This window comes from Mesoplodon bidens (genome assembly GCF_964165515.1).
Source record: "Mesoplodon bidens genome assembly, chromosome: 17".
NCBI lineage: Eukaryota > Metazoa > Chordata > Mammalia > Artiodactyla > Ziphiidae > Mesoplodon > Mesoplodon bidens.
The window spans coordinates 23,480,610-23,495,524 of record NC_138174.1 but is presented as its reverse complement, the minus strand read 5'-3'; the positions used below and the strand labels follow the sequence as shown (position 1 = coordinate 23,495,524).

Genomic DNA, 14,915 nt, shown 5'->3' with positions numbered 1-14,915 from the left:
TTTTCTCTGTCTGCCTTTCTGTATATAGCCCCCAAATATTAAATGTCTATCCTCAAAAATGATACAGTTCCTTTAGAAGGATTATGATGATTGTATATTTACTTGTAAGCTTATTTGTAAACAGGTCAGTGTTTTAGGGTATGAGCCTCATCCAGATGCTGGACTTTAAGTAACCTTTTCTTAGTCTCCTTTTCTACCTGGAAAAAACAAAGTAAAAAATTTGCTTAGATATAATGGCTACTTTTAGGGTTAATAAGCTTTGTGAATATAGTGGAAATGACAGTTCATGAAACATCATCAATTTGTGTTTATTATGCTGAAAATTTGAAAATTTGGAGCTCACAAAGGTAGATACTCATAGAAATATTAGGGAGTAAGGTATGCATCTAGTAAAAATTTTGATCACCTGAGAGAAACCTTAAAACCAGCTGTTCTTCCTCTCTTAAGTTTTCTGTTCCTTTATATGTCTTCCTCTATATATCTCTTATTCCTTTATATATTCCCCTGTGTGTGTGTGCTTGTGTATATATACATAATTTGTCCACATTAGTATGTGTACTTAAACAATTTGATTCCCTTCCTCCCCTCACAATTTGGAGGAGGGGGTTGTTTTTTGTTTTCTTACTAGATTGTTAATTACTTGAAATTTGGAATAGTACATCATATTCCTCACAGTACTGATACATTGATAGATTAGCATCTATGTGATAAAGGACAGAACTTCACTTGTCTCATTTCATAAGTTCCTGGCATGTAGTAGGTGCTAATGTATTTGTTGAATGAGTTAATTGCCAGGGAATTATTACGAATGGAAATTTATGACAAGCTGTTCAAAGAGAATAGCTTATACAAATGACCACATCTGGCTCCTTAGGACTCATTTCTTAAGCTCTAATAATTTACGTGGTTTCCTTTTAGTCCTTTTTTAAAAAAAATTGTATTTGTAACTGTGTTTATTGTTGAAAATTTAGAAAGTAAAAATAAACATGAAGAAAATAATTATTCATAATTCCACCACCCCAAAATAACATTTTAGTGTGTATACTTTCAGATTTTGTTTTATGCAAGCACACACTTATTTGTTTTTCCTTAGAAAAATATGGGTTCACGTTTTAGAAACATGCACACATTCAATCATGTGTGATTTTTTTTCCTTCTAAAAGTTGAGTTCATGAATCCTGTTTTCTTTAAGAGCTGCTGAAGAGTTGTCTCTCTTTGCTGTCTCCCATTCCTTTCCTCCTGTTCTTTGTTTTTTTGTTTTTTTTTTAATTTATTTTTGTCTGCGTTGGGTCTTTGTTGCTGCGTGCGGGCTTTCTCTAGTTGTGGTGAGCAGGGGCTACTCTTAGTTGTGGTGCGCGGGCTTCTCATTGCAGTGGCTTCTCTTGTTGCGGAGCACAGGCTCTAGACGCGCGGGGTTCAGTAGTTGTGGCTGGTGGGCTTAATTGTTCCATGGCATGTGGGATCTTCCCAGACCAGGGCTCGAACCCGTGTCCCCTGCATTAGCAGGTGGATTCTTAACCATTGCGCCACCAAGGAAGCCCTCTCCTGTTCTCTCTTAAACTCACTCTAATCAAACCTTCACTTCCAGTACCTTCACTAGACTTAGATTTACCAAAGGGTAAATCCAGCCGTCAGCCCTCAGTTCTTGTCTTACTTGACCTATCGGAAGCATTTGAAACTATTTTTCACTTCCTCACTTTTGACATCTGCTTTTCCTCCTCTTGCACCGCTAGGCCGTCACAGTTTCCTTTACTGATTCCTCTCCATCTCTGTGCCATTAAATGTTGCAGTTTCTAGGGCTCAGGCTTTGGACTTCTTATCTACACTAGCACTCTAGGTGACCTCATTTAGTCTCACACTTTTAAATACCATCTGTGTACTCATGACTCCCAAATGTTATCTCCAGGTCAGACTTTTCTCCACTTACATAGACTTTTTTGAAACTTAATGTAACCAAAACCAATCTCCTGATATGTGTTACCCACAAGAAACAAATAACAAATAACCACGCCTTCTCTAAGTCATTAATGGCAATTTAGGCCAGAAACCTTGCAGTCATTTGCAGAGTGAGACAAAGTTTAGCAAGCTGTTAGTTTATTAGAGAATGCTCTTAGGATCAACAGCTCCAGAAGGCAAGAGAAGGAAGAAGAATGGAGGGATAATTTAGGCTGCAGTGCAGTCTTAGTAAAAGGCCTGAGACAGCCAGCCCCCCAGGGAGCTCTGACGCTCAGGTGACTCATCGTGATTATCCTGATTTGGGGCAAGAGGCCATGAAGCTAAGTGACATCACCTGGGAGGTAAATATAGCTAAGAAGTCCAAGGACTGAGCCCTGGAGAAGCACAGTGTTTATACCCTGACGTCAGCCAGTCATCAGCTAGAGACCCTCCTGAGAAGGGGGCGTGAGCTTGACATTCTTCAGCCAAGGCAATTGCTGGAGTTTGACAGCTGAGTGCTGTCTGCCAGCGGCAGCCCCAGTGTCTGAGGAGTAAGTGCCTCAGCTCTGAAGGGGGATCTGTGCAGTGTATAGCAGCGTTTACTGCATCATCTTTAGTTCCCTGCTTTTTCTCATATTCAATCCAAGCAAATGTTATTTCTGCTTTCAAAACACATCCAAAATCTGACAGCTCTCACCTCCTCCTCTACTACCACATGGGTCCATACCAGCATCATCTCTTGCCTAGGTTACTGTTATGTCACCTTAACTGGTCTCCTGCCTGCACTCTGTACCTGTCTTTCTATTCTCCACACAGCAGTTAGAGTAATTCTTTTAAAACCAAGTCAAATCTGTTACCCCAGTGCTCTGGTTCTCCTACCATTGAGAATAAAATCCTAAATCATTTCCATTGCTTCCAAGGCCCTCCACAGTCTGGCGCCTGTTATCTCTCTACTACTTCTCTCCTCCTTGCTCAGGCCTCTCCAGCCACATTGACCTTTCAGTCTAGGCTTCCGGTCTCTTGGCCTCCCTGTCTAATATCCTGATGTTCTCCTCACCTTGTCAGTTTCTCCTCCTTCTCAGTCAGCTGGTCTAGTAGGTTAAAAAGATGTCTGTCATCTCTACAGTAAGTGACTTGGTCAAGGTTATCCAAAGAGAAAATTACTGTAGAGCTTAGATAAAGTTCAAGCCTTTTGCTTCTACTGACCTGTTTTATTCCTTCAGTGTAGTGTTTATCTTGGTCATAATTTCCTGTAGAGGATTATTGTTTAGTGCTCTCCCTCCCCACCTCCCACAATTCCAAGTTGACTTCTGGAAAATGCATTACTCTTATTGCAGCTGTGTGATGGGATTGAGGTCATGCCACCTCACATGTGGAACTAATTATTTCTTGCTCTTTCTTTCCTGTATAGAGTTTTTCATCCTACTATAAAGGAGGATTTGAACAAAAAATGAGTAGGCGAGAAGCGAGTCTTATTTTAGGTGTAAGGTAAGTGTGCTGCATAAGTATTATTTTGTTCTGTGGCTAAGTTTGTCTTGAAAAAGAAAAAAATGTGACAGTAAAGTTATCCTTATATTTTAAATTATGAATAGGAGGCAGAGGAGAAAATATCAAATTTTTACATTTTAAAACCTCAAATCTAAGAGGTTATCCTACCACCCCTAAAAAAAATCAGGCGTATTTGTGATGTGCTTTTATTTCTTAACAAGGAGCTATTGTATTTGAATACTAAAGTTCCAATGCAATTATCAAAATATCCTTTATTGTGACAATGAATTCTTTCTGGATTCAGTTTTCTAATTTGATATGTATCATATTTTCAATTATAACATGGGATCTGTTTCACAGTTCTTTCCTAGTTCCACAATTTGACATCTAGCATGTTTCATTATACTTGTTTTACCTTAATATCCATTTATTGTCTAACTTTGGACGGCTTGGAGAAAGTTAATGATATTATGTGATTGCTGTATATCATTTAACACTTAAAGTTAATAATACATCCCCTACCATAGATTTACCAGTATCTATATTTGTTTACCTTATGTTCCCTTAGAGCTCACTCAAATTTTTATGGGTGTTGGTTACAATATGTTACCTACAACACACCTTATGGTGACTTAGTCAACATAATTAAGGAGAATAGATCATAAAGTCCTATATCAACAGAATTTTTTAATCTCTTTTAGATTAGCATATATTTAAGGCCAAACATTTTCTAATTTTTTATGACTAATCAAGAAAAAACAGAAAGGGGGGTAGGGGAGGAACAGCTCAATTTAGCTTGCTGCTTCATTTAAATAAAAGAAGAGATGGGGGCTTCCCTGGTGGCACAGTGGTTAAGAATCTGCCTGCCAATGCAGGGGACACGGGTTCGAGCCCTGGTCCAGGAAGATCCCACATGCCGCAGAGCAACTAAGCCCGTGCACCACAACTACTGAGCCTGCGCTCTAGAGCCCGCGAACCACAACTACTGAGCCTGCGTGCCACAACTACTGAAGTCCATTCCCCTACAGCCCATGCTCCACAACAAGAGAAGCCACTGCAACGAGAAGCCCGTGCACCGCCATGAAGAGTAGCCTCTGCTCGCTGCAACCAGAGAAAGCCCGTGTGCAGCAATGAAGACCCAATGCAGCCATAAATAAATAAAATAAATTTATTTTTAAAAAAAATTAAAAAATAAGAAGAGATGGGCTCTCTCACTGAGAATACAAAAAAAAGAAATGATTTTAAGCAGGGGAACCAAACTAGGAAATTAGCTGTATTGCTAACTATTCTCTTCTTTAATATTATTCAGAGTGGCATTGTTATTTTTCTTGGGCCCCCATATATAGTGTGGAAATGTGAATATGATGCACATTATTAAACCAAACACAAAAGTTTTTGAGGGTATCATTTAATATCATCCAAGGTACTCCTGTTTTTAGGAAAGATAATTAGGAGTTGACTTAAGATACATGGTTATAAAGTTTTATCCCATTGAGCTGGAAGCTGTACAAAATTTCACAAGGAAAATTGAGTGGCTAACAGCACCGACTCTGATAACAAGTGAATCTGGGTACAAATACTAATTTTACCATCTTTTATGTGCGTGACTTCAGTCTCATCATTTGTAAAATAGAGAAAATATTAGTTTCTACTGCATAGGGTTGCTGCGAAGATTAACACGTATGAAGTTTTAGCATAAACGTAGAATTTGGTAACTACTCAAAAATATTAAGTAGGGCTTCCCTGGTGGCGCAGTGGTTGAGAGTCTGCCTGCCGTTGCAGGGGACACAGGTTTGTGCCCAGGTCCGGGAAGATCCCACATCCCACATGCCGCGGAGCAGCTGGGCCTGTGAGCCATGGCCGGGCCTGTGAGCCATGGCCGCTGAGCCTGCACCTCTGGAGCCTGTGCTCCGCAGCGGGAGAGGCCACAACAGTGAGAGGCCCACGTACCACATACATACATACATACATACATACATACATACATACATACATACATACATACATACATAAATATATATATATATATATATATATATTAGGTAAGCAGACAGATCCTCATCCTGATTCTGTCGCTGAGGCACTTATTGTTAGCTTTTCTGCACTTCAGCTTCTTCATTTTTGATTTGGAATTAATAATATCTGCCTTGTCAGAATTTATAATGACATGAGTGATACCTTTTTATCAAAGTGCCTACCAAATAACAGGTGCTGAATAAATGTTGGCACTGCTCTATTCCCATCTCTATCATGAATGCAGAAGCTAAATATTTGCCCATAACACATTAAATAGAAAGGTGGAACTTATTTGCTTTCCTCTAGCCCCTTTCTTTCAGTCAGGCAGCATTGATTTTGAGGAGATTCTTTAAGGTGTGAATACATTGCTGTGGTTCCATTTTCTGTGATAAGTGAATCCAAATGATTTAGACTACATAACAAGTAGGTAAAGACAAAATGGAGCTGACTCTGTTGATACTCTATTTAAAAACAAAGAAACCCCTATGTTACTAGATGACTCAGTATATTCTTACATATTGCGTAAGCCTGAAATATTTTACTGAGCTGCCCAGGAAAACTTAATATACCTGACATATTCTGAAATTATGCATACATTTGTGATTTTCAGACTTTCTAAAAACTTCTGTGGAACTCTGTTTAAATGTTATTCAATAGACTAGTAATAGAAAAAGATGAGACCAAAACTGTTCCATTTGCTACAGGATCAGGGAACACTACTCTGTTCTACACACCCCACTCACCTACTCCCAGTCAAATGCATTCCAGGGAGCAGTTTGAAATCCCTGATCTAGGCAAAATGATATTTAAAGTTGCATTTTCAATTTGTGGTGGAATTGCCTATACTGGAGATATATCAGAGCTACATTTAATTTTTAATGCTTTGTTTAAGAACTAGAATTCTCTCATCTTGCTTAATCTTTACAAGACCAATATCAAGGAGCTTGTCTCCTATATTTTCTTCTAGTAGTTTTAAGGTGTTACATCTAAGTCTTTTTTTTTTTTTTTTTTGGCGGTATGCGGGCCTCTCACTGTTGTGGCCCCTCCTGCTGCGGAGCACAGGCTCCGGATGCGCAGGCTCAGCGGCCATGGCTCACGGGCCCAGCCGCTCCGCGGCATATGGGATCCTCCCGGACCGGGGCATGAACCCGTATCCCCTGCACCGGCAGGCGGACTCCCAACCACTGCGCCACCAGGGAGGCCCCTACATCTAAGTCTTTAATCCATTTTGAGTTAATTTTGATGTGTGGTATAAGATAAAGGTCCAGTTTTATTCCTTTGCATATGACTGTTCAGATTTTCTGTTCCCAATAAACACCATTTATTGAAGAGACTATCCTTTCCCTCACTGTATATTCTCTATTCCTTTGTTGTAAATTAATTGACCATATATGTATGGGTTTATTTCTAGGCTCTGTTCTGTACCATTAATCTATGTGTCTTTTTATGCCAGTACCATACTGTTTGATTACTCTAGAGCATTTGTAATATATTGATAGATTGAAATCAGGAAGTTTGATGCCTCCAGCTTTGTTCTTCTTTCTCAAGATTCCTTTGGTTATTCAGGATCTTTTGTGGTTGGTTCCATACAAATTTTAGGAATTTTTGTTCTATTTCTGTGAAAAATGCCTTTGAAATTTTGATACAAGTTGCATTGAATCTGTATAGTGCTTTGGATAGTATGGACGTTTTTAAAAAATTACTTCTTCCAATCCATGAGCACAGAATATCTTTGCATTTTTTTGTGTCTTCAGTTTCTTTCATCAGTGTCTTCTGGTTTTCAGTGTACAGGTCTTTCACCTCCTTGGTTAAATTTATTCTTCGGTATTTTATTGTTTTTGACGCAATTTTAAATGGGTTTGTTTTCTTGATTTTCTGATAGTTTGTATTAGTATATAGAAACAATAAATTATTGTACATTGATTTTATAGCCTACAACTTTACTGAATTTGTTGATTAGTTCTAATAGTTTTTTGGTGTAGTCTTCAGGGTTTTTTTATAGGTAATATCATGTCATCTGCAAATAATGACAGTTTTACTTCTTCCTTTCTCATTTGGATGCCTTTTATTTCTTTTTCTTGACTAATTGCTCTGACTAGGACTTCCAATGCTATGTCGAATAAAGGTGGTGAGAGTGGGCAACTTTGTCTTGTTTCTGATCTTAGAGGAAAAGCTTTCAGATTTTCATCATTGAGTATAATGTTAGCTGTGGGCTTTTCATATATGGTTGAGGTTCGTTCCCTCTATACCAACCTTGTCAAGAGTTTTTATCATTAATGGATATTGAATTTTGTCAAATGCATCTTCTACATCTATTGAAATGACTATGTGATTTTTATCCTTTGTTTTGTTACTGTGGTATATCACATTGATTGACTTTCAGATGTTGAACCACCCTTGCATTCCTGGAATAAATCCCACTTAATCATGGTATATGATCCTTTTAATGTATTGTTTAATTCGATTTGGTAGTATTTGTTGAGAATTTTTGCATTTGTGATCATCAGGGATATTGGCCTGTATTTTTCTTTTCTTGTAGTGTCCTTGTCTGGTTTTGGTATCAGGGTAATGCTAGCCTCATAAAATGAGTTTGCAAGTGTTTCCTCCTCTTCCAAGTTTTGGAAGAGTTTAAGGATTAGTGTTATTATTCTTTAAATGTTTGGTAGAATTTAGTGAAGACATCTGGTCCTGGACTTTTCTTTGTCGGAAGTTTCTGATTGCTGATTCAGTCTCATTAGTAGTAACTGGTCTGTTCATATTTTCTATGATTCAGTCTTGGTAGATGCTTTGTTTCTAGGAATTTATCCATTTATTTCTCCTAGGGTGTCCAATTTGTTATTGTATAGTACAGTTCACAGTAGTCTCTTATCCTTTGTATTTCTGTGGTATCATTTGTAATCTCTCCATTTTCATTTCTGATTTTACTTGAGTCCTCTATTTTCTTGGTTATCTAGCTAGTGGTTTGTCTGTTTTGTATATATTCTCAAAAAACTAGCTCTTAGTTTCATTGATTTTTGGCTTTTTGGTCTTTTTAGTCTCTATTTCATTTATTTTCACTGTGATCTTTACTTTCCTTCTACTAATTTTTGGCTTAGTTTGTTCTTCTTTTTATACTTCCCTGAGGTGTGAAGTTAGGTTGTTTGTCTGAGTTCTTTTTTTCCCCCTGAATGTAGGCTTTTATTACTATAATTCCTCTTAGAAATGCTTTGGCTGCATCCCATAAGTTTTGGTAGGTTGTTCATTTGTCTCAAGATATTTTTTGATTTCTCTTTTGACTTGCTTTTTGACTTGACTTATTTATTTTATTTATAGAAGAATGTTTATATGCTCATGTAGCAATTGATAGTGTATTTTAACATGTTTGATGATCTGTTATTTAACCCCAGGAGATTAGAAGTAGCAAGTAACTGGCAAGTAATAGCTAGAGACTAGAACACTGGCAGAATTGAGGATTGACTGACAGCAAGGAAGGCAGTGTTCAAAACAGACAGAAGAACTTAAAAATGGATAGCATTTTATGACCACTTAGGAGAAGGGCAAGCAAACCTCTGCAGACCTTGAGAGTTTCTTTGCACTTAATTGTTACTCACGATAACGCTTTTTGAGTCATTCAAGATATGCTAGATTAGATTATTTATACCCCATTTTTTAAAAAGTAAGAAATGTAATACATTTTCATAAGCATTCTTTATGTTCATGATAATAACTACTATTCTTTGAACACTAACTGTATGTCAGGTCATGCTCATCCTTTTGCTTATATAATCTAACTTGTCCTTAAAATAATCCTAGGAGGTATGCTTATGAGAAAATTTTGCTTGTGAGAAAATTATAAGTCAGAGAGTTCAAGTAAGCAAGACAAAGTGTTTTTTTTGTTTGTTTTTGCCGCACCACATGGCATGTGGGATCTTGGTTCCCCCACCAGGGATCAAACCTGCGTCCCCTGAAGAGGAAGTACAGAGTCTTAACCACTGGACCACCAGGGAAATCCCAAGACAAAGTTTTATAGATTATGAGTGATGGATTTAAACCTGTGTCTGAATATCTCTAAAAGTTCCTGCATTTAGCCCCCACAGTGTGGTTCATCCATATAGATTATTTTGAGTTTCACAGCAACCACTGTGTACTTCGAGTCAGCTACTGTTATTTCCATTTGAGGCCCAGAAAAGCAGCTTAGATAAGCTAGTATAAATATTAAGTTGGAACACCAGGATCTTGTTATTATTAGTGTTAATTTTTTTCCTTACCTGGAAAATGTACTAGAGCGAAGGAGTTCCAGTACTGGATAAATTAAGTTTTGCAGGAATAATTTTAGGTTTATTTAACTTTCTCCTTTAATTTTTGTTTAGAGCATAGGCTCTAACAGCCAAGCTTTTCCCATAGGCTTCTCACAAAGCTAAAGAAATTATGAGCTATGAAGGGTTTTGAGATGTTCTGTTGAAAGATAATAATAGTAAAAGCTAACTACTATGGAACATTTGCTACACACCAGGCACTGCTGTAGCACTTTGTTGGCATCAACTAATTTAATCCTTGTAATTGCTCTATATGAGGACTATGTTGTTTCTAGCCCTGTTTCACAATGAAGAAACTGAAGCTCAGAGAGGGTAAAAAATTTGACCAAGGCTACCCCATCTTTCATGGCAGTGCTGGGATTAAAATCCTGAAGTCTGGTAGCCCTAGAGTTCAAATACCTGTTTGTTACATTATATATACTGCCTTCCCCTCAAAGAGCTTGAAGCATAAATTTTCAAACTCACAGTAATAGTCTACAGGCTCTGATTCTCCTATCCTATATATTATGTATATGTTTTTTTTAATTGAGAATAAGGACTGAAGGAAAGTACATGCATTGAATATGATTTATTTTGATGGTTGGTAGAATGAAGTGACAAGCTGTAATTTCATATTTATCCACAAGATGGTGAAATTCTCATTAGTTTTTAATTTCTTAAAACTCATATAAACCATTAATTTATAATCTGCATTTGACACTATTTGTTACAAGCACTTTAATTTCTTTTTACAGCCCATCTGCCGGCAAGGCCAAGATTAGAGCAGCTCACAGGAGAATCATGATTTTGAATCACCCAGATAAAGGTAGGTAAAATTCCTGTTATATAGCTGAAATGGAAATTTATGTGTCACACGTGTTGTGATTTTTCTTATAAATAAATGAGCCTTTAGATTGGAGTTCAGTGACCCACTGAAGTGATGCATTTATAGTTATCAGTTTTGGAAAACTTAGTTAGCGATTTCTATATATGAGTATCTAACCCCTGTTTGAGGCTCCTAGCATTTTTTAATCTTTTTAAAAAAATATTTATTTATTTTACTTATTTATTTTCTTTATTTTTTTGGGTGCATCAGGTCTTAGTTGTGGCATGCAGGGTCTTTTGTTGTGGTGCGTGGGATCTTCTTTGGGGCACGCGGGCTTCTTTCTAGTTGTGGCGGTTGGGCTCCAGGACACGTGGGCTCTGTAGTTGTGGCGCACAGGCTCTCTGTCGAGGCGCATGAGCTCAGTAGCTGTGGTGTGTGGGCTTAGTTGCCCCGCAGCATGTGGAATCTTAGTTCCCCGACCAGGGATTGAACCCACGTCCCCTGCATTGGAAGGTGGATTCTTTACTGCTGGACTACCAGGGAAGTCCCGAGGCTCCTAGCATTTTGATGGAGAAAGAAAAAACATGGATTGTGGACTCTTTGACTGTATTAACTGATTTGGGCATCATGAATTACATTTGTTTAACCTTACACATAAAAGTACAAGACTTAGAGGATATTCTCTAAATCTCTTAATGTAGTATGTCACAGATGATTCTGAATTTCTTAATTTTATTCTGGAAGGCTCTGAGGCTGAGCTATTTTTTTTTAACTGGCCAGGTTTTAAATGTAGATTTATCTTACAGAAAGACAATTATTATAACTTTAACTACCCTACAGCTGCTTGAGAGAGAAAGCCCATATGTTTTTTACTGTTTCTGCTCTAAAATAACAGATGGCAGAAGGTTACACTGTATTTCAGAAGTCAGAAGTGGGGGAGTAGGGAGGGGGCAGAGAGGATTCTTGGATTCTTACAGACTTTCAGTTTTCTAATTATTTTGAAAAAAATTAAAAACAAATTTTGGATTTCTACCCATCCTGACTCTAAAATCAGGCATTCTTTTTCAGCTTTCTCACTTAATTACTTACTATAAAAATTCTTTTCACTAAATATCATCTCCTTTGGTTTTTGCACTTGCTATTCTTTAGTGTGAATAAACAAGAGAATAAACTTTGAAAAGAGGTTTTGCTTAAAATTTCTAAACAGCTTCAACAGTTACTAAAAGATCCATTCAACTAATTTACTTTGCATTGTGGGCTTTCAGAGTAATTGACTCAGAAAGAAATGTGTTTAAATGGTTCTGATGAACCTAGGGGCAGGACAGGAATAAAGACACAGACATAGAGAATGGATTTGAGGACACAGGGAGGGGGAAAGGTAAGCTGGGATGAAGTGAGAGAGTGGCACGGACATATATGCACTACCAAATGTAAAATAGATAGCCAGTGGGAAGCAGCTGCATAGCACAGGGAGATCAACTCAGTGCTTTGTGATCACCTAGAGGGGTGTGATGGGGAGGGTGGGAGGGACATGAGGGAGGAGATATGGGGACGTTGTAGAGCAGTTATACTCCAATAAAGATATTAAAAAAGGAAGGGAGGGAGGAGGGAATAAAGATATTAAAGAAAGGTAGGAAGGGAGGAAGGAAGGAAGGAAGGGAGGGAGGGAGGAGTTTATCAAGTGTATGCCCTTCTCTTGTTGATTGCAGTGGGATCAAGCACTCATGTATTTCAGATGATTGACAAGTTGTTGATTGTGTCTACTGGCAAGGAAGTGAGCTCTAAAATGTGTCTAAAAGAATATATATTTTTAGATACCTTTAGTAAAATATAGAAAATGTTTATATATGTTATGAGCCAGTAGTGTTTAAAGAATTACTTGATTTATTCTGAGATTGTATATTTATCAGAATTGGGGTTGTTGGCTGCCCTTAGTGTGCTTACTAGTATCCTCTAGTCTGGCCTTGCATTGGTGGCATAGTGGGAGGGAATGGATCCGGAAGTAGGAGCCAGCATTCTTCTTCTTCATCTTCTGCCTTTTAGCTAGCAGCATGGCCTTGAACACTCCCCTAACCTCTCCAAATGTCAATGTTATCATCTACAAAATGAAAGGATTTATTTCTAAAGCTTTTTTTTTTTTTTTTTTTTTCTTTTTGCGGTATGCGGGCCTCTCACTGTTGTGGCCTCTCCCGTTGCGGAGCACAGGCTCCGGATGCGCAGGCCCAGCGGCCATGGCTCACGGGCCCAGCCGCTCCGCGGCATATGGGATCCTCCCAGACCGGGGCACGAACCCGTATCCCCTGCATCGGCAGGCGGACTCTCAACCACTGCGCCACCAGGGAGGCCCTAAAGCTTTTTTTATATGATATATAATGTAATACTTTTATATACCTATTCAATTAGTTAAGAACCCACCCGTACCTTATATTTCTATTCGGATCACATTTTTAACCTAAGAAAGATGCTTTTAATCAACAGTTGTCAACAACAAATGTGACAACTATAGACATCTTGTCCATATAATTGCTCATTCACCCAAAATTTTATAATATTTGGAGTTTCAGAGAGTTCATAGACTTCTTAAAACCCATCCATATTCTCATAGTTAAGAACTCCTGCTCTAGTACAAGTATGATGATTTAAGGAATATTGCAACTACTCGAGGGGAAAAAATTCATGTTTGATGGAGTTGGGAGATGATAGCTCATAAATCTGGAAATTATCTCTTGAGAAGGAAGGTTGTTTTGTTTCGCTTCATTTTTAACGGGAAGAAGATAATGGATTTTGTTGTTGTTATTTATTTTCACAATGGTTTATATTTTCTGATTTCTAACTCTACAGTAGTTATATTTAGATAAGGGTATTCCTCACCTGGTACAATCTGTCTCTATAAGAAGATAATAGATTTTAAATGAAAATGTCTGTCCTTGCAGAGAAAAAGCCAGGAATATTTGGGGAAGTATGAGAACGGGCAACTCTCAATTTTGCCTGCTCTTTTTACAATTCTTTACCGTATTTACTTGGCCAGGTCACCACTGAGTGTTATTTACAGGTGGTTGCAAACACTTGACTCCTCCATCCAGTGCTTCTGAAATTCATGCATATTCTTTCTCTCACCACCCCACCCCCACGTGACTTTTCTCTTGGTTTTGCTACCAGCTGGTAAAACAAAGCAGAACTTCAAATGTGTGATCAAGATAACTTGTTACATATTTCATTATTAGCTTGTGCAAAGAAAGTGACACCAGAAAATTAGGTGTGGGAAATAACTGGAAATAAATTTTTTGTAACCAGTTTTAAATGAGCATTCAGATGTGCTTTGGTAAAAAGTAAATTTTGGGGGAAAAAAAAGTAAATTTTGCCTTTTTTTTTAGTGAGATAAAAGGTTAATGCAGTATAAATGTCTCAGCTCTTTGATCTAGTGCTTTTAGAATGTCTTTTAGCTTATACTTTTTTAAATTACTGGAGAAAACGATTAGTTGTAATGAAGTCAGTAGTTTGATATTAATGCCTAATGAAAATAGGAAGACAGACTAGGTAAGTTTGAAAAACTATAGAACCTCAGAGATCTCTCATAGACTGTCTAATCCAGTGCTTCTCAAAGTGTAGTTTGCCTGTTCATACCAGGCCAGTTTGTTACCTGTGTGCAACAAATCAAAAACTGAAATCAAAAGTAAGCATTCAGAAATCTTTATAGCCATTTGACATTGCTGTGACATCCAAGAAAATTTTTTAAAAAGTGCTTCACCATAGTTTGAGGACACTGATCTAATCAATGCTGCCTACTAAATCTTTCTGCTCCATCCTGGGAAAAATGCCCTGTTAGCTTTCCTTAAAGATATTTAGTGATGGAGAGCTTCCTGCTTTGCAAAGCAGTGCTCTGATAGGCAGCGGTAACTACTAAAAAGTTCTTCCTTACACTTAGCTGAAATCTGCCTGCCACAGCACATTCTCAGTCTTTTTTCCATGTATGTCCCCTTTCAATAAACATATAATGCTCTCTCTTCTTTAATAGTATTTAAATCAAAATTAAATTAAATATTGGGATTAAAAACAAGTCAAAGTAATTATACCGTTGAATGGGTTTTCCTTAATTACCCTTATTGTAAAAGAAGCCAAATTTAACATGAAACCCTGGTAATAATATATTACAACTTATTACAATATACTGCATTTAAAAGGTGTATTTCAAACATTTAGTAAAAGGAAGATATGATCACTAAGAGTCAACATGGAATCACTAAGAAAAAGTGATGCCTAATTAGCTCAATTTCCTTTTTGATAGATGTACTAGACTATTATTTGTTTTAGAGGGTTCATCTTTCATTTCCCTTCATTTCAACATTTTAATTAGATTTAAGACTTTGTATAAGATA

General features: G+C 37.5%; 1 protein-coding gene across 1 annotated transcript in view; it reads left to right on the top strand.

The window, feature by feature from the left end:
* Positions 1–14,915, top strand: part of DNAJC15 (DnaJ heat shock protein family (Hsp40) member C15) — a 67,460-nt gene that overhangs the window by 35,930 nt on the left and 16,615 nt on the right. Inside the window, exons 4-5 of the mRNA XM_081214799.1 lie at positions 3,347–3,423; positions 10,469–10,539. Of these exons, the coding sequence (XP_081070925.1) occupies positions 3,347–3,423; positions 10,469–10,539 (148 nt within the window). The remainder of the gene's footprint in view (positions 1–3,346; positions 3,424–10,468; positions 10,540–14,915) is intronic.